The sequence below is a fragment of the Ranitomeya variabilis genome, chromosome 7 (genome assembly GCF_051348905.1).
Source record: "Ranitomeya variabilis isolate aRanVar5 chromosome 7, aRanVar5.hap1, whole genome shotgun sequence".
In the NCBI taxonomy this organism is placed as follows: domain Eukaryota; kingdom Metazoa; phylum Chordata; class Amphibia; order Anura; family Dendrobatidae; genus Ranitomeya; species Ranitomeya variabilis.
Window position 1 is genome coordinate 140,987,050 of NC_135238.1, and position 27,840 is coordinate 141,014,889.

At 40.2% G+C, this 27,840-nt stretch overlaps 1 protein-coding gene across 8 annotated transcripts in view; it reads right to left on the reverse strand.

Annotated features, from left to right (window-relative positions):
- Positions 1-27,840, reverse strand: part of PARD3B (par-3 family cell polarity regulator beta) — a 2,038,921-nt gene that overhangs the window by 907,093 nt on the left and 1,103,988 nt on the right. For 6 of the 8 annotated variants that reach the window (XM_077271962.1, XM_077271960.1, XM_077271958.1 and 3 more), the window contains one exon: positions 20,372-20,662. In XM_077271962.1, the coding sequence (XP_077128077.1) occupies positions 20,372-20,662 (291 nt within the window). Of the gene's footprint in view, positions 1-16,496; positions 17,481-18,162; positions 18,456-20,371; positions 20,663-27,840 lie in introns of those variants that run through there. The other 2 variants (XM_077271964.1, XM_077271965.1) reach the window with 2 other exon arrangements.

The following is a 27,840-nucleotide window of genomic DNA, read 5'->3' on the forward strand; positions in this document are numbered from 1 at the left end:
GCCGGGTGTCAGCTGCATATCGCAGCTGACATCCGGCACTATGTGCCAGGAGCGGTCACGGACCGCCCCCGGCACATTAACCCCCGGCACACTGCGATCAAACATGATCGCGATGTGCCGGCGGTGCAGGGAAGCATCGCGCAGGGAGGGGGCTCCCTGCGGGCTTCCCTGAGCCCCCCGCAGCAACGCGATGTGATCGCGTTGCTGCGAGGGTCTTACCTCCCTCCCTGCCTGCTCCAGACCCGGATCCAAGATGGCCGCGGATCCGGGTCCTGCAGGGAGGGAGGTGGCTTCACAGAAGCCTGCTCAGAGCAGGCACTGTGAAGCAGCCTGCACTTCTCGCAGATCGGTGATCTGTCAGAGTGCTATGCAAACTGACAGATCACCGATCTGTATTGTCCCCCCCTGGGGCAAAGTAAAAAAGTAAAAAAAAAAATTTCCAAATGTGTAAAAAAAAAAAAAAAAATTCCAAAATAATGAAAAAAAAAATATATTATTCCCATAAATACATTTCTTTATCTAAATAAAATAAAAAAAACAATAAAAGTACACATATTTAGTATCGCCGCGTCCGTAACGACCCGACCTATAAAACTGGCCCACTAGTTAACCCCTTCAGTAAACACCGTAAGAAAAAAAAAAAAAAAAACGAGGCAAAAAACAACGCTTTATTATCATACTGCCGAACAAAAAGTGGAATAACACGTGATCAAAAAGACTGATATAAATAACCATGGTACCGCTGAAAACGTCATCTTGTCCCGCAAAAAACGAGCCGCCATACAGCATCATCAGCAAAAAAATAAAAAAGTTATAGTCCTGAGAATAAAGCGATACCAAAATAATTATTTTTTCTATAAAATAGTTTTTATCGTATAAAAGCGCCAAAACATAAAAAAATGATATAAATGAGATATCGCTGTAATCGTACTGACCCGACGAATAAAACTGCTTTATCAATTTTACTAAACGCGGAACGGTATAAACGTCTCCCCAAAAAGAAATTCATGAATAGCTGGTTTTTGATCACTCTGCCTCACAAAAATCGGAATAAAAAGCGATCAAAAAATGTCACGTGTCCGAAAATGTTACCAATAAAAACGTCAACGCATCCCGCAAAAAACAAGATCTCACATGACTCTGTGGACTCAAATATGGAAAAATTACAGCTCTCAAAATGTGGTAACGCAAAAAATATTTTTTGCAGTGAAAAGCGTCTTTCAGTGTGTGACGGCTGCCAATCATAAAAATCCGCTAAAAAACCCACTATAAAAGTAAATCAAACCCCCCTTCATCACCCCCTTAGTTAGGGAAAAATAAAAAAATTAAAAAATGTATTTATTTCCATTTTCCCATTAGGGTTAGGGTTAGGGCTAGAGTTAGGACTAGAGTTAGGGCTAGGGTTATTGCTAGGGTTAGGGCTAGGGTTGGGGCTAGGGTTGGGGCTACAGTTAGGGTTGGGGCTTAAGATAGGGTTAGGGTTTGGATTACATTTACGGTTGGGAATAGGGTTGGGTGTGTCTGGGTTAGAGGAGTGGTTAGGGTTACTGTTGGGATTAGGGTAAGGGGTGTGTTTGGATTAGGGTTTCAGTTATAATTGGGGGGTTTCCACTGTTCGGGCACATCAGGGGCTTTCCAAACAGGATATGGCATCCGATCTGAATTCCAGCCAATTCTGCGTTGAAAAAGGAAAACAGTGCTCCTTCCCTTCCGAGCTCTCCCGTGTGCCCAAACAGGGGTTTACCCCAACATATGGGGTATCAGCGTACTCAGGACAAATTGGACATCATCTTTTGGGGTCCAATTTCTCCTGCTACCCTTGGGAAAATACAAAACTGGGGGCCAAAAAATAAGTTTTGTGGGAAAAAAAAGATTTTTTATTTTCACGGCTCTGCGTTGTAAACTGTAGTGAAACACTTGGGGGTTCAAAGTTCTCACAACACATCTAGATAAGTTCCTTGGGGGGTCTAATTTCCGATATGGGGTCACTTGTGGGGGGTTTGTACTGTTTGCGTACATCAGGGGCTCTGCAAATGCAACGTGACGCCTGCAGACCAATCCATTTAAGTCTGCATTCCAAATGGCGCTCCTTCCCTTCCGAGCTCTGTCATGCGCCCAAACAGTGGTTCCCCCCCACATATGGGGTATCAGCATACTCAGGACAAATTAGACAACAACTTTTTGGGTCCAATTTATCCTGATACCCTTGTGAAAATACAAAACTGGGGGCTAAAAAAATCATTTTTGTGAAAAAAAAAAGAATTTTTATTTTCACGGCTCTGCTTTATAAACTGTAGTGAAACACTTGGGGGTTCAAAGTTCTCACAACACATCTAGATAAGTTCCTTGGGGGGTCTAGTTTCCAATATGGGGTCACTTGTGGGGGTTTTGTACTGTTTGGGTACATCAGGGGCTCTGCAAATGCAATGTGACGCCTGCAGACCAATCCATTTAAGTCTGCATTCCAAATGGCGCTCCTTCCCTTCCGAGCTCTGTCATGCGCCCAAACAGTGGTTCCCCCCACATATCGGGTATCAGCATACTCAGGACAAATTGGACAACAAATTTTGGGGTCCAATTTATCCTGTTACCCTTGTGAAAATACAAAACTGGGGGCTAAAAAATCATTTTTGTGAAAAAAAAAAAGAATTTATTTTCATGGCTCTGCGTTATAAACTGTAGTGAAACACTTGGGGGTTCAAAGCTCTCAAAACACATCTAGATAAGTTCCTTAGGGGGTCTACTTTCCAAAATGGTGTCACTTGTGGGGGGTTTTAATGTTTAGGCACATCAGGGGCTCTGCAAACGCAACATGGCATCCCATCTTAATTCCAGTCAATTTTGCATTGAAAAGTAAAATAGCGCTCCTTCCCTTCCGAGCTCTGCTATGCGCCCAAACAGTGGTTTACCCCCACATATGGAGTATCGTCGTACTCAGGACAAATTGCACAACAACTTTTGTGCTCTAATTTCTTCTCTTACCCTTGGGGAAATAAAAAATTGGGGGCGAAAAGATCATTTTTGTGAAAAAATATGATTTTTTATTTTTACGGCCCTGCATTATAAACTTCTGTGAAGCACTTGTTGGGTCAAAGTGCTCACCACACATCTAGATAAGTTCCTTAGGGGGTCTACTTTCCAAAATGGTGTCACTTGTGGGGGGTTTCAATGTTTAGGCACATCAGGGGCTCTCCAAATGCAACATGGCGTCCCATCTCAATTCCAGTCAATTTTGCATTGAAAAGTCAAATGGCGCTCCTTCCCTTTCGAGCTCTGCCCTGCGCCCAAACAATGGTTTACACCCACATATGGGGTATCAGCGTACTCAGGACAAATTGCACAACAATTTTTGGGGTCCAATTTCTTCTCTTACCCTTGGGAAAATAAAAAATTGGGGGCGAAAAGATCATTTTTGTGAAAAAATATGATTTTTTATTTTTACCGCTCTGCATTATAAACTTCTGTGAAGCACTTGTTGGGTCAAAGTGCTCACCACACATCTAGATAAGTTCCTTAGGGGGTCTACTTTCCAAAATGGTGTCACTTGTGGGGGGTTTCAATGTTTAGGCACATCAGGGGCTCTCCAAATGCAACATGGCGTCCCATCTCAATTCCAGTCAATTTTGCATTGAAAAGTCAAATGGCGCTCCTTTCCTTCCGAGCTCTGCCATACGCCCAAACAGTGGATTACCCCCACATATGGGGTATCAGCATACTCAGGACAAATTGTACAACAAATTTTGGGGTCTATTTTCTCCTGTTACCCTTGGTAAAATAAAACAAATTGGATCTGAAATAAATTTTGTGTGAAAAAAAGTTAAATGTTCATTTTTATTTAAACATTCCAAAAATTCCTGTGAAACACCTGAAGGGTTAATAAACTTCTTGAAAGTGGTTTTGAGTACCTTGAGGGGTGCAGTTTTTAGAATGGTGTCACACTTGGGTATTTTCTATCATATAGACCCCTCAAAATGACTTCAAATGAGATGTGGTCCCTAAAAAAAAATGGTGTTGTAAAAATGAGAAATTGCTGGTCAACTTTTAACCCTTATAACTCCGTCACAAAAAAAAATTTTGGTTCCAAAATTGTGCTGATGTAAAGTAGACATGTGGGAAATGTTACTTATTAAGTATTTTCCGTGACATATGTCTGTGATTTAAGGGCATAAAAATTAAAATTTGGAAAATTGCGAAATTTTCAAAATTTTCGCCAAATATTCGTTTTTTTCACAAATAAACGCAACTTATATCGAAGAAATTTTACCACTATCATGAAGTACAATATGTCACGAGAAAACAATGTCAGAATCGCCAAGATCCGTTGAAGCGTTCCAGAGTTATAACCTCATAAAGGGACAGTGGTCAGAATTGTAAAAATTGGCCCGGTCATTAACGTGCAAACCACCCTTGGGGGTGAAGGGGTTAAACTCTATAGCGCCACCTGTTGGAAGTAGCGATCCTACAAGTCACAATCAGTTTATATGTAATGAAATAAACTATATATGTGCTATTGCAATTAATGTAGGTGTTTATGTCACATTTTGTATTTGTGGAACAAAAACTTTTAGTATTCTGCATATATTCGCAGCATGTGAAGACGGTGTGTCCACACTTACATGACCTTTTGTTGCTAGCCAGTTGTTAGAATTTATAGAATCATTCAGATACAGACTCAGTGAGAGAATACCTCCTATTATGGAGCTTTTCTGGCTACAAGCCGCACTGATTTGGATGAAATAGACTTGAGTTTTTTATCTTGAAAAAGTATAGGGATGTGTTCTCTAAGAAGTGAGCTAATCGCTCCATACATTACAGCACGCCATCTTATCTTGTTTTCTGTATTATGAATGTTTACCCTCAAATTTTATATGTTTTTGACCAAATTGTACTATTACATTGTGAACCAATAGAGTATTATTATTATTATTTTTTTTTTTTTTTGAGTCTTGTTCTATATATGATATAAAGAAATGGCAGGTAGTTAGCAACTATCCGCCTGCAAGTTCTTGGCCCCATAAGTAAAATAAATGCAAAAGTCCCAGAGAACCCCTTTAACTTTACTATATGAATGAGTACAATTATTGCCAGTTTTTTTTATACATGCCTCAAACCTTTGAATTACCATTTTCACTTTTCTTTTTTTTTTTGGATGACTAGTACACCTGACCATGCTACAATACTTCTTTGGCTACGTTCACATTTGCGCTGTTGGGCGCAGCGTCGTCGACGCAACGCACAACGCATGTCAAACGCATACACAACGCAGCATTTTTTGACGCATGCGTTGTCCTATGCAATTGAAGATCCAAAACGCCCCCCAAAAAATACATTTAGTCAAAAGGCGCATGCGTCAAAAAACACGGCTCAACGCAGGCAACTGCGCCCTATGCGTTTTTCATAGACACTAATGTGTTTTTATGGCGCATTTACGACGCAGGTGCGTTGCATGCGTTTTTCTTCGGAAATATGACGCATCAAAACTGCAACCTGTAGCGTCGTCCGCGCCCTGTCTGGTGCGCCAAAAAAACGCATGCGTCATACAACGCATGACAACGCATACCGGCGCATGTCCATGCGCCCCCCATGTTAAAGATAGGGGCGCATGACGCATGCGTAGGTATGCGTCGACGACGCTGCGCCCAACAACACAAATGTGAACGTAGCCTTTATTGTATTCTATTATGCCTGTCAGGGTTATGCTAAAAGGCATCTCACATCCTAACTCTAAATGGCCTTGATAGGCATCACACATGACAGATCTGGGAGGCATTGATAAGCCCCAGACAGCACTGACAACCCAATGCAACCCACAATAACGTCATAGTTTGGGGTGATGGGGGGACATAAGGAACCCCCTTCCTCTACCTAACAGTTTATATGTTCTGATTTACCTGGGCAACTAAATGACCATGATGCTAGGCTCTAAATTTTCTCAATTCCAAGCAATTGCAGTAATGTAAGCTATTATATATAGCTGACACCCACTGAGGATGGTGCAATCACAACTTTTGTAAATTATCACAACATAAAAAGCAGAACTTTTCACTTACATTCTCATGTGCAAGCAACACAAAAACCAAACCAATAGAAAACGTGTCACATTATATTTGATGAAAAATATATTCATACAGTGCATAATTTATTCCTTCCAAATACCTTACAAAGGATTCCATTTTGTGTTTAGGAAAGGAGATTCTGCCGGCCAAAAATGAAAGGATTCTTTACAGTTAGAGCAGTTGGACTGTGGAATGCCCGACCACAGGAGGTAGTAATAGCAGACACTATAACAGCATTTACAAATGGCATTGTGGGTTATAAATAATTCAGTGATAAAAAAATGTATATCTGGTAGAGAAAGGTTAAAGTTGATGGAGTCTTTGGTTCAACGTACATAAGTACAGTGGGGCAAAAAAGTATTTAGTCAGTCAGCAATAGTGCAAGTTCCACCACTTAAAAAGATAAGAGGCGTCTGTAATTTACATCATAGGTAGACCTCAACTATGGGAGACAAACTGAGAAAAAAAAATCCTGAAAATCACATTGTCTGTTTTTTTATCATTTTATTTGCATATTATGGTGGAAAATAAGTATTTGGTCAGAAACAAACAATCAAGATTTCTGGCTCTCACAGACCTGTAACTTCTTCTTTAAGAGTCTCCTCTTTCCTCCACTCATTACCTGTAGTAATGGCACCTGTTTAAACTTGTTATCAGTATAAAAAGACACCTGTGCACACCCTCAAACAGTCTGACTCCAAACTCCACTATGGTGAAGACCAAAGAGCTGTCAAAGGACACCAGAAACAAAATTGAAGCCCTGCACCAGGCTGGGAAGACTGAATCTGCAATAGCCAACCAGCTTGGAGTGAAAAAATCAACAGTGGGAGCAATAATTAGAAAATGGAAGACATTCAAGACCACTGATAATCTCCCTCGATCTGGGGCTCCACGCAAAATCCCACCCCGTGGGGTCAGAATGATCACAAGAACGGTGAGCAAAAATCCCAGAACCACGCGGGGGGACCTAGTGAATGAACTGCAGAGAGCTGGGACCAATGTAACAAGGCCTACCATAAGTAACACACTACGCCACCATGGACTCAGATCCTGCAGTGCCAGACGTGTCCCACTGCTTAAGCCAGTACATGTCCGGGCTCGTCAGAAGTTTGCTAGAGAGCATTTGGATGATCCAGAGGAGTTTTGGGAGAATGTCCTATGGTCTGATGAAACCAAACTGTTTTTGAGTGCAAACCTCCTTCCATCAGCAAGGGCATTGAAGATGAAACGTGGCTGGGTCTTTCAACATGACAATGATCCAAAGCACACCGCCAGGGCAATGAAGGAGTGACTTCGTAAGAAGCATTTCAAGGTCCTGGAGTGGCCTAGCCAGTCTCCAGATCTCAACCCTATAGAAAACCTTTGGAGGGAGTTGAAAGTCCGTGTTGCCAAGCAAAAAGCCAAAAACATCACTGCTCTAGAGGAGATCTGCATGGAGGAATGGGCCAACATACCAACAACAGTGTGTGGCAACCTTGTGAAGACTTACAGAAAACGTTTGACCTCTGTCATTTCCAACAAAGGATATATTACAAAGTATTGAGATGAAATTTTGTTTCTGACCAAATACTTATTTTCCACCATAATATGCAAATAAAATGATAAAAAAAACAGACAATGTGATTTTCAGGATTTTTTTTTCTCAGTTTGTCTCCCATAGTTGAGGTGTACCTATGATGTAAATTACAGACGCCTCTCATCTTTTTAAGTGGTGGAACTTGCACTATTGCTGACTGACTAAATACTTTTTTGCCCCACTGTATGTATCTACAGTGGGGGAAAAAAGTATTTGATCCCTTGCTGATTTTGTAAGTTTGCCCACTGACAAAGACATGAACAGTCTATAATTTTATGGGTAGGTTAACGTTAACATTGAGAGAGAGAACATCAAAAATAAAATGCAGAAAATCAGATTGCATAAATTATATAAATGTATTTGCATTTTGCAGTGAAAAATAAGTATTTGATCCCTCTGGCAAACAAGACTTAATACTTGGCGGCAAAACTCTTACTGGCAAGCACAGCAGTCAGACGTTTTTTATAGTTGATGAAGAGGTTTGCACACGTGTCAGGAGGATTTTTGGTCCACTCCTCTTTGCAGATCATCTCTAAACCATTAACATTTTGAGGCTGTCACTTGGTAACTCGGGGCTTCAACTCCCTCCTTAAGTTTTCAATGAGATTAAGGATTAAGGAGACTGGCTAGGCCACTCCATGACCTAAATGTGCTTCTTTTTGAGCCACTCCTTTGTTGCCTTAACTGTATGTTTTGGGTCAGTCTCTTGCTGGAAGACCCAGCCACAATACATTTTTAATGTCCTGGTGCAGGGAAGGAGACTGTCACTCAGGATCTTACGGTACATGGCTCAATTCATTCCCCCATTGATGTGGTGAAGCAGTCCTGTGCCCTTGGCAGAAAAACACCCCCAAAACATGTTTCCACCTCCATGCTTGACAGTGGGGATGGTGTTCTTTGGCTCATATTCAGTATTTCTCTTCCTCCAAGCATGGCAAGTTGAGTTAATGCCAAAGACCTCAATTTTTGCCTCATGTGACCACAGCTCCTTCTCCCAATCATTCACAGAATCATCCAGGTGTTCATTGGCAAACTTCAGATGGACCTGCACATGTGCCTTCTTGAGCAGGGGGACCTTGCAGACACAGCAGGATTTTAAACCTTTACGGCGTAATGTGTTAACAATGGTTTTCTTAGTGACTGTGGTCCAAGCTGCCTTGAGATCATTACCAAGTTCCTCCCATGTAGTTTTAGGCTGATCTCTCACCTTTCTCGTGATCAAGGATACCCCACAAGGTGAGATTTTGCATGGTGACCCAGATCAATGTCGATTGACAGTCATTTTGTATTTCTTCCATTTTCTTACTATTGCATCAACAGTTGTCTCCTTCTCACCCAGCGTCTTACTTATTGTTTTGTAGCCCATTCCAGCTTTGTGCAGGTCTATGATCTTGTCCCTGACATCCTTATAAGCTCTTTGGTCTTGACAAGGTTGTAGAGGTTAGAGTCTGACTGATTGAGTCTGTGAACAGGAATCTTTTATAAAGGTGACTATGTAAGACAGCTGTCTTTAATGCAGGTAACGAGTTGATTAAGAGTGTCTAACTGATCTGCAGGAGCCAGAACACTTAATGGTTAGTAAGGGATCATATACTTATTTCTCACTGCAAATTGCAAATAAATTTATATAATTTATACAATGTGACTTTCTAGATTTTATGTTTGCTATTCTATCTCTCAATGTTAAAATTAACCTACCCTTAAAATTACAGACTGCTCATCAGTGGGCACATTTACAAAATCAGCAAGGGATCAAATACTTATTTTCCCCACTGTATGTAACCAACTTAAAACTAATCTTTTCTTAATAAACTCAATATGAAAGAGACCTGACATGTTTATCATGTGTCAGATAATTTATGGTGCATTAATTTTTGATGGAATGATTACTAATATCAGAACAAATTGTTCATATTTTTAGCCTTTTTTCCCATTACTGTGATCAACATTAAAATTATAAATGAGGTTACAAATTAATCTTCAGTTTGTTAATTTTGGTAGAATACTGCGTGACACTCCCATATTATTAGTTGTACATGATAATAGATGATGTGGGTATCTTTATTCCCTCTGTCTGGGCTTTGCGCGGAGTGACTGTTCTGCAAGAAGGGATTGCTTGTCCCTATCCTGAAACTTGATTTATTTTTGTCTGGGACTAAGATGATTTGTTTTCTGTGGACTGGGAACAAGCATGTGTATTAATGATCAATTTCTCAAGTAGCACATTAATTCCTTAAAAAAAAAAAGAAAAATGTCATTGAAGCTTAAATACTAATATGCATTTGGTTAATTAAAAGAGACAGAATTAGTTATAAGCATGGTGAGCTCTAAGAGCCAACGACAGGGAAAGTGGAATATTTCAGTCAGCTTATTGATGACTATAAGAACAGTAAATATGAAGTAGCTGATAATATGCAAAATTAGGATTACAACAGTGGCATTTTAAACGTTCATTTAATGGCCAAAGATTAATGAGATAGGCCAAGTTTAGAAGACAAAACATTGTTAATACATGGAGTACAGGTCTTCTTCCCAGTTCTGACCTAACCAAATGCACAATTATTAATAACTTTCACCTAAAATATATTACCAGTCGTGGTTGTACTCCATTCTAGCCTTGTTTTTAACTACCATATGGCATAATCTTGCAGTATAATGTTTTACTATAATATGTAGTGATTTTTAATATTTTAGTTTTTAAATTAATACTTTGCGAGTCTTTTCTATTGACCACACCTGTATTCATACATATAAATGAGATATACACCTATCTTTTTTTGTGATCTAAGTAAGCACAACTTTTCCATCCTCTCATAATATCAAAGGCCTCCATTCTGTGTAATATAGGAGATGCCTCAATCCCGTGTAACTAACTAGTTTGAACTGACTCCAACTTTTGAATATCCTATTTAAAATGTGGAGCTCAAAACTGAATCCCATATACAAGATATGGCCTTCAAAGTAATTTATAGAAGAAGAATAATACATTGGGATCTCGGGATTTTCTCTCTCTTTTTATTCATCCCAAAATCGTGTTTACTTTTGCATCTACTGCCTGTCAAAGAACAAATTATACAAATGCTACCCATGAGAAAAACACAGGCTTAAAAGACCCAAATGCATGTCTACAGTCTCACAACCAATAGCTTAATTCTATGTCCAAAATAAGTTGTAAAAAGGAATTAAGAAAACTAAAACTCTTAACTTCTTAGTGACAGAGCCAATTTGGTACTTAATGACCAAGCCAATTTTTACAATTCTGACCACTGTCACTTTATGAGGTTATAAGTTCTGGAACGCTTCAAGTATCCCACTGATTCTGAGATTGTTTCTTCATGACATATTGTACGTCATGTTAGTGGAAATTTTTTTTTTATATATAACTTGCGCTTATTTAAGAAAAAAAACTGAAATTTGACAAAAAAAATTGAAAATCTTGCAATTTTCAAACTTTTAATTTTTGCACCCTTAAATCAGAGAGTGGTGTCACACAATATAGCTAATAAATAACATTTCCCACATGTCTACTTTATATCAACACAATTTTGGAAACACAATTTTTTTTTGTTAGGAAGTTATAAGGGTTAAAAGTTTACCAGTGATGTCTGATTTTTCCAACAACAGTTACAAAACCATTTTTTTAGGGACCACCTCACATTTGAAATGAGTTTGGGGGGTCAATATAACAGAAAATACCCAAAAGAAACACCATTCTAAAAACTGCACCCCTCAAAGTGTGCAAAACCACATTCAAGAAGTTTATTAACCCTTCAGGTGCTTCACAAGAACTAAAGCAATGTGGAAGGAAAAAGTGAACATTTTACTTTTTTCACCATAAATTTACTTTGGAACTAATTTTTTTTTTATTTTCACAATGGTATCAGGAGAAAATGGACCACACAATGTGATGTACAATTTCTCCTGAGTATGCTGATATCCTGTATGTGGGGGAAAGCCACTGGGAGCATGGCAGGATTCAGAAAGGAACTTTGACTTTTTGAACGCAAAATTGGCTGGAATCAATGGTGGCGCCATGTTGCATTTGGAGACCCCCTGATGTACCTAAACAGTGGAACCCCCCAATTCTAACTCCAGCCCTAACCCCAACACACCCCTAACCCTAGTCGCAATCCCAACCACAACCCTAACCCCAACACACCCCTAAACCTAACCATAACCCTAACACACCCATAACCCTAATCTCAACCCTAACCATAATCCCAACCAAAGCCACAACCCTAACTTTAGCCCAACCTTAACTTTATTCCAATCCTAACCTTAGCCCCAACCCTAGCTTTAGCCCAACCCAAACCCACTTTAACCCAACTCTAACTGTAGCTTTAGCCCAACTCTAACCCTTGCTTTAGCCCAAGCCTAACCCTAGCTTTAGCCAAACCCTAACCGTAGCTTTAGCCTAACCCTATCCCTAGCTTTAGCCCAACTCACCTTAGCCCAACTCACTTTAGCCCAACTCTAACCCTAATGGAAAAATGGAAATATATTTTTTATGTCATTACTTTTACCTAAGTAAGGGAGTGATAAAGAGGGCTTATTTACTACCCTATTACTAGGGTCTATCACAGTGATCAAAATGAACCAATAGTAAAAATTTCCTATTGTTGCCCGTTGCCAGCAGGCAGATCTCGGCAGGTGCACTGTGCATGCGCCCGCCATTTTCATACCGGAAAAAGATGCCAGTAGCCCTGGGGACTTCACGGGGGGGGGGGTGCAGGGACATCCGAGGTGCCGGGGGGATCGAGGGACTCAATTTCTCTCTCCTCTGATGTGCGATCACATCAGAGGAGAGAAATTAAATGGGAAATCAGACTTTTTTTTGCGGTCACCGTTATTCCATTAATTATGGTCACAACACTGGGGTCGGTAAAACCTGCCCCGAATCATGTTCTCTCGGGTCTCAGCTACCATCGGTAGCCGAGACCCTGGAGAAATTCCGACTCTGGGGGGCTCTATATACTTATTTCTCAGCGCCATTAAAAAGCGGCGCTGAGGCATACGTACCCTTAACTGCCACTGTTAAAAGGCGTATCAGCAGTCATTAAGGGATTAAGCTGCATTTACAATTAAAGTGAATGATTTTAACAAAAATCTTTCAGTGTAAACAGGCTGCCGATCACCTGATGAACTTTTATCGATCATAAACGATCATTATCCTTTAACAGGACTTGTGCTGCCGAGAATAATAGCAACCAATGCACGCTGAGCAATTACACATCACTCAGTCTGTATCGTTTACTGTTGGCCTGGGTAGGTAGGCTATTAAACAACCACTGACAGGTAAATGTATAAAGATCTGAATAAGAGAATTTTGAACCATTCATACACGAGGGAAAAGTGTTAAAACCCCTTTGCCATTGCAGCACCATCAGTCTGGTGCACCATGAAAGGCAGCCCATCATCACTGCAGCAAAGTAAACAGTGACCCACATGGAGTACTGGGAACAGCAGATTCAGAAAGGCAGGGGGTTTTATCAGGTGTGTACTTTGCTTTTTTATTATTTTATCCTATTTTTTCCTTTGACAAATTTTCTCCTGTTGCAGAAAACCGCTTTAAGGGCCCAGTCAGATGGCTATACAACACGGACAACAATCACATTGTAGACCCTGGACTCGCTGGTGGCTCTCCTTTCGTGAGTGTGACAGCATGTATTTCTTTGCAGCTGTCACACTCAGATCAGCAGAGCCACCGGACAGTCAGATAATTGCAATGTCATCATCGTCCGTTCGTGAGGAGTTGAATAAAGGAAGTTGTTGGAATTGTGAGAAAAAAAAGCTGATAACAGACTCCCAATACTTGGAAATTATGTCAGTCATCTTTATGCTTCCATGCTTTCTCATATTGGACGATGTTGGGGAAAGAGGGATCAGTCATGTCGATTTAAAATGCCTGATTATTACAGGGGTTGTCCATCATCTGGGCAAACCTTCTTAAAATAAGTACAACAATTTCTAAAATAAAGATAACATACTCACCTTTTGCACCAATGCTGTTTCAGCGATATTGGCACCACATGTCCTGGGGCTCCTGTGACAATGTTATGCCATGTGAGCTCTGCAGCCAATAAGCGACCACTATTGGGCTGCTGTGATCTCACCATTTCACTTCCACTTGTCCATAATTCATCTGAAGAAAATGTGCAGCAGACCAACAGTTGCCACTGATTGGCTGCATGGCTCACCTGACATAACAATGTCACTCGAGCCCCAAGATACCAGATGCAGACATCGCTGGAACGGTACATGTGCAGGAGGTTAGGATATGTTTTTCTTTTCTTTACAAGTTGGACTACTTATTTGAAAAACAGGTTGTCTAGGTAGTGGACAACCCTTTTAACTCATGCAGGATATAACTCACAACTTGAAGGATCTGACATGGATTTAGGCTAAGCATGCATGTCTATGGTGGACTAGAGAAAAACAAGTATTCAACCAACAGCTATTGGAGGTGTATGACAAGCATATGTCATTAGAAGGTATAGAACTAAAACTAGATTTTCTAGAAGGACAAATAGCATAGAGTAGAAATATAACTGATAGGAAAATAAGGAAAAAGGGACAGTAAAAAATAATCAATGTATAACGTTTATTATTTAATAATTACAAAAATCCAGAACAAATGGTTAGGGAGGGTAAGACTAAAAGACAAATATAGGGAACAAGATGTAAATTGATCCAGGATTTATCAAAAGTCTCTATCACGTCAACTGAACTCAAATTGTCTCATTATATGGACTTTTGACCCATATCCAAAATCTAGTTTTGTTTCAATACTTTGCTTGTATAGGGGTTTTATTTATTTATGGTGGAGAACTTTTGTAGGTTGATATGTTAATAGAAGGTGTCCGATATATTTCCCAGAAAAGAGAGTGTCTACAAAAAGCACCTCACACTGTAAAGCAAATGTGTAATACAGACAAGCCTATTAAGGTTGCACTCTTGCTATACAATAATGAATCGTGGATATTTCATTCCTTAATGTTCCACATAAACAAACTTTCTCTCAATTCCTACTTTCTGAAATCCATGCATGAACCAATTCAACAAGGGTGATGTCAAATAAACTATTTTTCCATTTATAAAGGCTCATAACCCAATATATTCTACTGCTATAAACTTGATTTCCGTTTGCTCCCCATGGAGGCCACATTTGTGTTGCAAACATACTAAAGGATTATTCCTAACATATAAAGTTATAACTTATTCCAATGCAGATGGATGGGAAACCAACCACTGGGAGCTAGAAAACAGGGTTGTGAAGTATTCCAATGTAATGGAGCTGAGATCGCGTATTCTTCCAATCATTCTTTATGGTACTACCCCCACCAACATAAAAGGATAAGTAACGGTGATAGCTTGCAATGTTTATTCTCTATTGTTATATAAATCATTCTGTTAACAATACCTCTTAAATTCTCTGTTTTAACATATAAAAAATGCATACTTTAAGTATTGGTTGCTTATGTAATTGTCTGTAGAAAATGTCCATGAGCTCACATAGTATGGAAAATCAATATTTATTTACATTTGAACCTAAAATCCAAAAGTAACATATCCTTACACAGATATAAAAATAAGAATATTTCCAACAAAATCATCAGTATACATTTATTTTTAACATATTGGATACACAATGAAAGTTAGTATGTGATTTTCACGTATTATGTAAATATAAAATATAATTTAAAAGTCTATTAGCTTAGTAAAGTGAATTCTAATAACTGATTATATTGGAAATGCCAAAATTAGTATAAAATATTGCATGTTCTTAGCGAAAAAAAAATTGTGTTTAACGAAAAGTCGTGTCCACAAAATTGACCTAAAATGAAACGCAAACAGAGCAGCTAATTTTTGTTCTACTGTGGGGTAAAGTGAAACAATTTCCAATTTGGTTGATAAGTAACATTTCTTTTCTTCAAAGTCAGATTTTTAGAGGGTAAAGGGAATCATGAAAAATTCAACACCTTCCCACCTCTACTGATATACAGATGTCCACAGCAGTCTACTTGTACTGGCCATCAATTAGTTACAACCTTCATTTTTTAGTGTGTACTAGAAGATAACAAGCATTTCGTTGCTTACTGGTGCAACATTACTTTCTTTTAGTTTCATTTTAAAAGTCCTAAAAAAACCCAGCATTTTATAATGTCATTTGAAGAAAATAATAAATTCCAGTAAATTTACAGTACACTTGGTACTCCGTGTAAACCCCTGGTAGGACAGTCTTCTCTGTCTGCTAATATCATCCATTTATAGCTCCTACATGCCAGTGGTCCAAACCAACCACTGAACATCTAATGTGCATTAAGCCCTCACTACTGTCCCTAACGGGAAGGATTATAAAATGTTTGTTCTTGATAGAGATACTACTAGAATTGTCTGATATAGCTTTACCCCCCCAACTCATACAGAACATATACCGTATTTTCTGGTGTATAAGACGACTGGGCGTATAAGACGATCCCCAACTTTTCCATATAAAATATGGAGTTTGGGATATACTCGCCGTATAAGACGGGGGTCATCTTATACGCCGGGTGTCGTCTTATATGGCGTGTGCTGTCCAGATGGTTCCCTGGGTCTGGAGAGGAGATTCTCCTTCATGCCCTGGGATCCATATTCATGTAAAAAAAAAGAATAAAAATAAAAAAATATGGGTATACTTACCGTCCGACAGCCCCCGACTCTCAGCGGCGGCCTCCGTTCCCAAGGATGCATTGCGCTAAGGGCTTGAGATGACGTCGCGGTCACGCGACCGTGACGTCATTTACGTCCTTCGCGCAATGCATCCTTAGAAACGGAGGCCGCTGCTTGCACCGCTGAGAACCGGGGGCAGTTGGAGAGTAAGTATATCCATATTTTTTTTTTTTCTTCTTCTTTTTTTAGTCTCCTCTCCTCCAGACCCTGGGAACCATTCGTACCCGGCGTATAAGACGACCCCCAACTTTTGAGACGATTTTCAGGGGTTAAAAAGTCATCTTATACGCCGGAAAATACGGGTATATGCTGAAACAAGCAGACAAGAATACGTGGGGTGGGAAAGATGGCTGATAATTGAATGAACTATCTGATAGGTATAGCCAGCTTTGGTATAGATGAGAGCAGACTGTTCCTACAGCTCCTTCTAAATGTTCAATTTTGCTGGACTCTTAGGAAAGCATATGCCTCCTCAAATGCTTCAATTCATTTAACCAATTGCTTCTGTCTTGTTATTATCAGTTAGACGAACAGATAGAAAGAGTGAGAGAGGTAACTAAAATACGTTAAATCTATTACCGAATTAATACTGGTCCTTTTGTAAAAAAAGAAATCACTAATTAATATAGTTCTGTGATTACAGCAGCCTCTGCAGCTCGAGTGATGTGGGGGAAGAGTAGGGATGGCAAGTGTAATATAAAAGTGTCACACTGTCCATGAGGATATATCAACACTGTGATTTTTTTTTTATTTTAGGCATGTTTGGCCTCTATGCTTCCTCCACAGGATCCTGGAAGTCATCTTTCTAAAACAGTGTTTTATAAATATAAGGAATGTTGTCGTTTCCAGGAGCTTCTCTTAACAAGAAATAAAATGTAAGTATTAGCATAAGGGTAGTCGTGAAGAGGGCAACATTGCTGCCAGCACAGAAAACTGTTTTAGATTGATTACAGATCTCTAGTATGTTTTTTCTGTATGAATTTTCCCTGAAACACATGTCAATAAAGCTCGTGTTTTTCAGCTGCATGTCATCACATTGCTAAACCCTACTCATTCCCTTTGTTGAAAAGACGTTCTGTGGCTCCGCATTCCACTTATCTTGCTCTCATTTTCAGATGACAGCGAACTGCACTCTCCTGGATAAGACAAATACATTAATATTTTTGCTGAAAAATAAAAAGTAATGGAAATAAACAACAAATCTGGAAAATCAAGGTGTGATTGACAGCTGCCACACAAAGTAAAATAGGCGGGAGAATAAGGACACTTTTAAAGGTTTAGCCACACCATGCATGATTTCTGCCGATATAAAGACAATGGTGATCAATCAGTAGCATCTTCTAAAAACAGGTCAGGTGCACTAGGAACCTGCACCGCTGAATTTTAGAAAAATAATCTTGATAATACAAAGCAATGAAGACATATTAAGGTTTGGAGTGTTAAACCTTAGAAGCACGTAGAAAATTGCAACCACTCAATTTTCTACTCAAGGACAAGCAACCACCAGGCAGGAAACTTTTATGTGAAGGGAACTAATGACATCTATGGAGTTTGTTGGTAACACAAGACATCCTGAACATACAGTGCTGAACTTTTGGTTTTATGAAATATCTACTCCCTATGTAAGCGAATATCCTTATGACCAATAGTATTTCCTGCCTAAAAGTTGTCCAGTCCAGCCTGAAGAACTATATGAATGGAGGTGACAACTCCAACTGTGCACTAAACACAAGTGAGCATGTATGAGATAGAACATTTATAATATTAAACAATATTATAAAATCACACAGGTAGAATATTTAATCTGACACAAAGTAATCATCGATGTAATCTTTATTTGGGTATGCATGCAAGTATGGAAGCACATAGTTCCTTGATTAAAAACAAAATTTAATCATTACAAAAAACACAAAAACGGAGGCAAAAAATGCTGCATATGCAATTTCTGCAGCAACAACAAAGATTTGTCCATGAAGAAAAGACAGTCATTTTTAGTGTGATCAGTCACAGCATTGACAGCAATGATCCAATCAGCCACTTAGAGGCATTAGCTAATCACATTCTGATTCCAAGATTCCACTCAGCAGCTCAAACATTTCGTGTCAGCTTATCTGAAAAGTTTGGCAAATTAAGGTCAATATTATGGTCACATTTCACACTATACCAATAACGAAAAACAGCAGTTCTGAAACTAGTGTGAGAAATGTGTGCACCACAGTTATTTGACCCACAATCACCACCCAAATTAATGACTGAAGACAACGACGACAAAATACAGATGGCAACACAGAAACACTGGTTGAAGTTCATTAAGAATACCACTGAGTAGTCAATTTCCTTCCCTCATTAAGTGAATCAAGACTGGCCATAAGCTACCACACACATCAGCCACACATGCCATTATCGACGGGTTCGGTAGCAACTCTAATATGTATGGGGTCACCGGCCAACTGATGGTCGGGAGAGATGTCGATAATTCATCTCCGATTCAAGACTGCTGATGGCTTTGTTGTCCAGAAGATATCGGGTGTCTGTTGGCAGCTTTCTCACCCAGAACACAGAACAGGAGCACTTGGCTGAATGAGCACTCCTGTGTACGGGAGAGATGGACGAGACGGCTGTCAACCAAAAAATCAGCTGAAGCATTATTTGGTCAATAGCCATCTTTTGTGTAGAGGGGATGTTACTGTATTTTTAAAACCAAATTTTAGATAAAACATCACCTAAATAAAATATATGATTGCCCAGTGTCATACTTAAGGAACTTCAGCAGAGAGTCGAATTATAGGAGAGCAGTCTTTCCCCAGATGCAGACTCAAAGTTAAGATAGGCAACAATTTCCTAAAAAAATCAGTAATCCCCACAAGAGAAACAAAACAGGAAACAGATATCCTCATTAATTTGTACACAATTACCCATTGATATCATAACACTTCATTCATGAGCATTCATTGTGACTAGGGTACAGGATCAGAGAGGTTTCGGGAGAGCAGCATATAAGTTGAATAATAACCTTAACATTTCCTAAAATTGATAGCATATTATTAATGGATTCATAATTAACCCAAAGTTCATTACTGGAGCTGGAAATAGTGTGTGAAGCGTTCATTACTGCTCCACTAAGTGCGGCCCTTTAATCAGAGCTGCTGAATGCTATTATATTTTAATCTCGATATTTATGTACAAATTTGGAACAAGCAGGCATCAAACGGAAAAATTAAAAGAGAATAAAGGCATTGAGATTTTCCAGCAGCAGGTATAAAGATTGCAGTTTTTTTCCCCGTTGTGGTGGTTTCTATCGTGGGCTACAATCAAGGCTTTTGTTGGCTATTTATAAATATCCATAAATGGCTGTACGCTTAGCAGGATAATGTTCAAAAGCAGCTAATCAATTCCACAGCAGTGAACGTGGTGACAACCTTTCCACAATACATTTGTCCGGATTTGTTTTTATCTCAAAGCGCTAAAAATTTTAACAGATGAAGAAAATATTGGCCTTTCTGCATTGGGCAACGTGTTGCTTCACTACTCAGATCTACAGCCGAAAAAAAATGATAGCGAAGGGTAAACTATTTATAAGCAGAATGAGATTTCTCTGATTATTTTGTGTCTAGGATCAATACATGGCAGGACAGAAAGCTTAATGGAGGGAAGGCCGGGCAGAAAGTTCTAATGACATGGCACACCAGGAAGTTGTGCGTTTTACAAGAAAGATTACTTGGTATTTTTAAAATTATTAACCCGTCCTTAAATGGCCAGATGGATTAAATGCTGCTGCTTCCTCACCAGTTTCGAATAGAAAAGCCTTAGAAGGGTAATCAGTCTTATGATGCAAAGCTTAGAACCAGGAGACAAATGCCACAGTTCCGCTATCTTTGCTCAGACTAATTGAAACTGCATGGTACCACACAGCAGGGAAAAAAGGTAAAGTGTAATCATATGCAATTTTTTTATACAACTTCATTTAATGAGTATCATGCCATCAAGGCCCAAAGAGTGATAAGATTTGTTTGGTAGCGGTTATTACCTGTCAACTGTATCCGGTGCCTGCTGCTTCTTGTTTATTTTAGCGTAAAGGTCTTGAACGTGATCCCTCTCTGAAGCAGACAATAGTGTCTCTCTGGGGTAACTGTAAGACCCAGGCATTGCTGGAGAATAGGGCCTGTGGGAATTCTGCTGAGATGGTGGGGGCTCTTTAAAGTGGTTCACTCGAGCATAATTAGGGTCCATGTCATCATCCTCAATATCATGGGATGTGTTGAAGTTCCATAACACTTTGGCTTGCTTTTCTCTTATTTCTTGGTGTCTTGCATTAATCCTATGGATAAAAAAAGATAAAACAGTCAATCAGATCCTTCCACAAGAAAAATCCATAAACTATTTCAGGAAACAGCATGGACATTTCCTAATAGTCAATAAGGAGATGAACTCCACTTTCTGAACAAGACTTTCAATAAGAAGGAGCTGAGCTTAGGCTACAATACCTTCCACCATGCTTCTGATAACAGCACTATCTTGCTATGCAATATCCTTTCCAATTTTGCTCAACTTAGCTATTGTGACTAAAGTCATTGGAGAAGCAATTGCATAATGTTTGACAATTTTATATCTGAGTGGTCCATTCATACGACAGAATTCACTAATATCTTTTCCCAAAAATGTAACAACCTCAACAAAGTGGAGAAAGAAAGTTGATATGCAGTAGGATATGCTGTAATTACGTTCTTATAAAAAGTTAGGCCATAACAAGATTACATTTTTATAAGGACTACCAATTATTACCCAGGCACCCCGATCAAAGAATGAGTAACAATAACTTAGAAATTACATATACCGTAATTTGAGAACGCATTATACTTTAGAACATACAGACACAAGGGGTTATCCGTGATTTAGGGTTTTTTTTCTAATGGGCTAAAAACTTATTGGCAGGTAATTGTTTTGGGGCTCAGGAGGCACTTCCCCAACTTCTATTGACTTCATGTCAACAGAAAACAGCTTATATGGCAACTACACATGGTGCACCACAACCAAAACCCACAATGATCCACCATGTGTATATATAATAGGACTATAGCGACCAAACATCACTGAAACATACCCACACGAGAAAAATATATCAGATTCAAAAAATTAACAAATTTTATTAATATTGATATAGACATAGGTAAAGGGGAGTGCAAACACAAGACACCACAGCCACATGTGTATCGTGCAGACGCGCAGCAACGTGGATATTCTAGCAGTGGTGAATATACTATATTATTTATTATTATATTCCCATGCTCCTATATAAACAGCCCAACCAAATAGAACAGAGTAAATACAGAGTGTGTAGGAGCAAGTACACAGGGAAATGACTAACTGCTGGAACCTAAGCTACAACACCTACCGCACCCATAATAGGTACACACTCTCGTACAGAGCATGTCTGCAGAAGTACCATCATAGAAAATTACTAAGACCATAATCCTTACCAGCAGAAGGGTGTAGGCTAGGTTTCCAGGAAGGCACACACCCACCCCAAAGCACGTTTCGGTAAATTAACTTTGTCAGGGCCGAATGTAATTTACCGAAATGCACGTTGGGGCGGGTGCGCGCCTTCCTAGATACCTAGCCTACACCCTGCTGCTGGTAAGGATTATGGTCTTACAAATTTTCTATGATGGTACTTCTGCAGACACTTTTGCATTTTGCATTTTCAGTTCCGTATACAGCTCTGGCAAAAATTAAGAGACCACTGCAAAATTTTCAGTTTGTCTGATTTTTCTCTTTATAGGTACCGTATATACTCGAGTATAAGCCGAGATTTTCAGCCCATTTTTTGGGGTTGAAAGTCCCCCTCTCGGCTTATACTCGAGTCATACCCAGGGGTCGGCAGGGTAGGGGGAGCGGGGGCTGTCTAATTATACTCACCTACTCCTGGCACAGTCCCTGCAGGTCCCTGCTTCCCCGGCGCTGCAGCTTCTTCCATGGTACTGCTCATTACAGTAATGAATATGCGGGCTCCACCTCCCATAGGGGTGGAGCCGCATATTCATTACTGTAATGAGTGGTAACGGTGATCACTCAATACAGGAAGAAGTACCCCTCTCCCCTCCTGTGCCTTCCCACGATATCCCTCCAATGAAGGATCCTCAAGTAACTCTCTCTTAAATTCATCTGGGGTGGCCTAAGAAATGTGTCTGGTGTTGTGAATTCTGCTCTTGGGCTCCCTCCGGTGGTTGTTGGTGGTAGTGCAGTTTTCTTGGGGTTGTAATCCAGGGCAGGTGTTTCTGCTGATTGCAGCTCTATTAGGTATTTAGGTGTACAGGATCCATGAGTCCGTGCCAGTTGACCATTGTACTTGGAGGGATTGCATCTCATTCTGGCTCCTCATGCCCTGCTGACAATTCAGCTAAGATAAGTGTCTGTTTTTTTGTCTCTGTGCACACATTAAGTGTGCATTGCAATTTAGTGCAATTCATTGTGTTTTTGTCCAGCTTAGACTTTGTTTGGATTTTTCAGTCATGCTGGATTCTCAGGAGATGCAGATATACTTTCTATGTCTTTAGTTAGATGTAGAATATTTGTATTATCTGCTGTGGATATTTTTAGGATTTTAATACTGACCGCTTAGAATTCTGTCCTATCCTTTTCTATTTAGCTAGAAGTGCCTCTTTGGCTAAATCCTGTTTTTCTGCCTGCGTGTGTTTTTCCTCTTATACTCACAGTCAATATTTGTGGGGGGCTGCCTATCCTTTGGGGTTCTGCTCTGAGGCAAGATAGAATTCCCATTTCCATCTATAGGGGTATTTAGTCCTCCGGCTGTGTCGAGGTGTCTAGGACGTGTTAGGTACATCCCACAGCTTATTCTAGTTGTGGTGTTAGTTTAGGGTTTGCGGTCAGTACAAGTACCACCTACTCCTGAGAAAGTCTCTCATGCGGCTCCCAGGTCACCGGATCATAACAGTACAACTGGCCAACAATGAGTTAAATGCATCTCAGAAGAAGGGAAGAAAGAGCCATTTTTTTGTAGCCTGCTTTGTCTTTTCTTCCCTCTTTTCCTCTGGGTGACTGAGGAGTCTCGTGCTAGCATGGATGTTCAGGGATTAGTTTCTCGTATAGACCAGCTTGCTGCTAGGGTACAGGGTATTTCTGATTATATTGTTCAGACTCCGCTTTTAGAGCCTAGGATTCCTACTCCTGATTTGTTTTTTGGGGACAGGTCCAAATTTTTGAGTTTTAAAAATAATTTTAAACTGTTTTTTGCTCTGAAGCCTCGGTCCTCTGGTGATCCCATTCAGCAGGTTAAAATCGTCATCTCCCTGCTGCGTGGCGACCCTCAGGATTGGGCATTTTCCCTGGAATCTGGGAATCCGGCCTTGCTTAATGTAGATGCCTTTTTTCAGGCTCTAGGATTATTATATGATGAACCAAATTCTGTGGATCAAGCGGAGAAGACCTTGTTGGCCCTGTCTCAGGGTCAAGAAGCGGCAGAATTGTATTGTCAGAAATTTAGAAAATGGTCTGTGCTGACTAAATGGAATGAGGATGCTTTGGCGGCAATTTTCAGAAAGGGTCTTTCTGAATCTGTTAAAGATGTTATGGTGGGGTTTCCCACGCCTGTTGGTCTGAGTGATTCTATGTCACTGGCCATTCAGATTGATCGGCGCTTGCGGGAGTGCAGAACTGTTCGTGCTGTGGCGTTGTCCTCAGAGCAGATGCCTGAGCCTATGCAGTATGATAGGATTCTGTCTAGAATGGAACAACAAGGATTCAGACGTCAGAATAGGTTGTGTTTTTATTGTGGCGATGCTTCTCATGTCATTTCAGTCTGCCCAAAGCGTACAAAGAGAATCGCTAGTTCAGTTACCATCGGATCTGTACAACCTAAATTTCTGTTATCTGTGACCTTGATCTGCTCATTGTCGTCATTTTCTGTCATGGCGTTTGTGGATTCAGGCGCCGCTTTGAACTTAATGGACTTTGAATTTGCCAGGCGTTGTGGTTTCCCCTTGCAGTCTTTGCAGAACCCTATTCCTTTAAGGGGCATTGATGCTACACCTTTGGCTAAAAACAAACCCCAGTTTTGGACACAGGTGACCATGTGCATGGCGCCAGCCCATCAGGAAGATTGTCTTTTCTGGTGTTGCATAATTTGCATGATGCTATTGTGCTGGGTTTTCCATGGTTGCAGATACATAATCCTGTGTTGGATTGGAAGTCTATGTCTGTGACTAGTTGGGGTTGTCAGGGGGTTCATAATGACGTTCCTGTGATGTCAATCTCCTCTTCCTCCTCTTCTGAAGTTCCAGAGTTTTTGTCTGATTTTCAGGATGTATTCGATGAGCCCAAGTCCAGTTCCCTTCCACCGCATAGGGACTGTGATTGTGCTATTGAATTGATTCCAGGCTGTAACTTTCCTAAGGGCCGACTTTTCAACCTGTCTGTGCCGGAACATACCGCCATGCGGAGTTATGTTAACCCCTTCATGACACAGCCTATTTTGGCCTTAATGACCTTGCCGTTTTTTGCAATTCTGACCAGTGTCCCTTTATGAGGTAATAACTCAGGAACGCTTCAACGGATCCTAGCGATTCTGAGACTGTTTTTTCGTGACATATTGGGCTTCATGTTAGTGGTAAACTTAGGTCGATAATTTCTGAGTTTATTTGAGAAAAAAACAGAAATTTGGCAAAAATTTTGAAAATTTTGCAATTTTCACATTTTGAATTTTTATTCTGTTAAACCGGAGAGTTATGTGACACAAAATAGTTAATAAATAACGTTTCCCACATGTCTACTTTACATCAGCACAATTTTGGAAACAAATTTTTTTTTTGCTAGGAAGTTATAAGGGTTAAAATTTGACCAGTGATTTCTCATTTTTACAACAAAATTTACAAAACCATTTTTTTTAGGGACCACCTCACATTTGAAGTCATTTTGAGGGTTCTATATGGCTGAAAATACCCAAAAGTGACACCATTCTAAAAACTGCACCCCTCAAGGTGCTCAAAACCACATTCAAGAAGTTTACTAACCCTTCAGGTGTTTCACAGCAGCAGAAGCAACATGGAAGTAAAAAATGAACATTTAACTTTTTAGTCACAAAAATGATTTTTAGCAACAATTTTTTTATTTTCCCAAGGGTAAAAGGAGAAACTGGACCACGGACAATGTTGTCCAATTTGTCCTGAGTATGCTGATACTTCATATGTGGGGGTAAACGACTGTTTGGGCGCACGGCAGGGCTCGGAAGGGAAGGAGCGCCATTTGACTTTTTGAATGAAAAATTGGCTCCAATCTTTAGCGGACACCATGTCGCGTTTGGAGAGCCCCCGTGTACCTAAACATTGGAGCTCCCCCACAAGTGACCCCATTTTGGAAACTAGACCCCCCAAGGAACTTATCTAGAAGCATAGTGAGCACTTTAAACCCCCAGGTGCTTCACAAATTGATCCGTAATAATGAAAAAAGTACTTTTTTTTCACAAAAAAATTATTTTAGCCTCAATTTTTTCATTTTCATATGGGCAACGGGATAAAATGGATCCTAAATTTTGTTGGGCAATTTCTCCTGAGTACACCGATACCTCACATGTGGGGGTAAACCACTGTTTGGGCACATGGTAAGGCTCGGAAGGGAAGGAGCGCCATTAGACTTTTTGAATGAAAAATTATCTCCATCGGTAGCGGACACCATGTCGTGTTTGGAGAGCCCCTGTGTGCCTAAACATTGGAGATCCCCTACAAGTGACCCCATTTTGGAAACTAGACCCCCCAAGGAACTTATCTAGATGCATAGTGAGCACTTATAACCCCCAGGTGCTTCACAGAAGTTTATAACGCAGAGCCGTGAAAATGAAAAAAATAATTTTTCTTTCCTCAAAAATGATTATTAGCCCAGAATTTTTAATTTTCCTAAGGGTAATAGGAGAAATTGGACCCCAAATGTTGTTGTCCAGTTTGTCCTGAGTACGATGATACCCCATATGTGGGGGTAAACACTGTTTGGGCGCACGGCAGGGCTCAGAAGGGAAGGCACGCCATTTGGCTTTTTGAATGGAAAATTAGCTCCAATCATTAGCGGACACCATGTCGCGTTTGGAGAGCCCCTGTGTGCCTAAACATTGGAGCTCCCGCACAAGTGACCCCATTTTTGAAACTAGACCTCCCAAGGAACTAATCTAGATGTGTGGTGAGCACTTTGAACCCCCAAGTGCTTCACAGAAGTTTATAATGCAGAGCCATGAAAATAAAAAAAATATTTTTCTTTTCTCAAAAATGATTTTTTAGCCCACAATTTTTTATTTTCCCAAGGGTAACAGGAGAAATTGGACCCCAAAAGTTGTTGTCCAGTTTCTCCTGAGTACGCTGATACCCCATATGTGGGGGTAAACCACTGTTTTGGCACACGTCGGGGTTCGGAAGGGAAGTAGTGACGTTTTGAAATGCAGACTTTGATGGAATGCTCTGCGGGCGTCAGGTTGCTTTTGCAGAGCCCCTGATGTGCCTTAACAGTAGGAACTCCCCACAAGTGACTCCATTTTGGAAACTAGACCCCCAAGGGAACTTATCTAGATGTGTGGTGAGCACTTTGAACCCCCAAGTGCTTCACAGAAGTTTATAACGCAGAGCCGTGAAAATAATAAATGTGCTTCCTTTCCTCAAAAATATTTTTTTAGCCCAGAATTTTTTATTTTTGCAAGAGTAACAGGAGAAATTGGACCCAAAAGTTGTTGTCCAGTTTCTCCTGAGTACGCTGATACCCCATATATGGGGGTAAACCACTGTTTGGGCACATGCCGGGGCTCGGAAGGGAAGTAGTGACGTTTTGGAATGCAGACTTTGATGGAATGGTCTGCGGGCACCATGTTACGTTTGCAGAGCCCCCGATATGCCTAAACAGTAGAAACCCCCCACAAGTGACCCCATTTTGGAAACTAGACCCCCCAAGGAACTTATCTAGATGTGTGATGAGCACGTTCAACCCCCAAGTGCTTCACAGAAGTTTACAACGCAGAGCCGTGAAAATAAAAAATCATTTTTCTTTCCTCAAAAAAGATGTTTTAGCAAGCAATTTTTTATTTTCACAAGGGTAACAGGAGAAATTGGGCCCCAATATTTGTTGCGCAGTTTGTTGTGAGTGTTCTGGTACCCCATATGTGGGGGTAAACCACTGTTTGGGCACACGTCAGGGCTCGGAAGGGAAGTAGTGACATTTGAAATGCAGACTTTGATGGAATGGTCTGCGGGCATCATGTTGCATTTGCAGAGCCCCTGATGTGCCTAAACAGTAGAAACACCCCACAAGTGACCCCATTTTGAAAACTAGACCCCCGAAGGAACTTATCTAGATGTGTGGTGAGCACTTTCAACCCCCAAGTGCTTCACAGAAGTTTATAACGCAGAGCCGTGAAAATAAAAAATAATTGTTCTTTCCTCAAAAATTATGTTTTAGCAAGTAATTTTTTATTTTTGCAAGGGTAACAGGAGAAACTGGACCCCAACA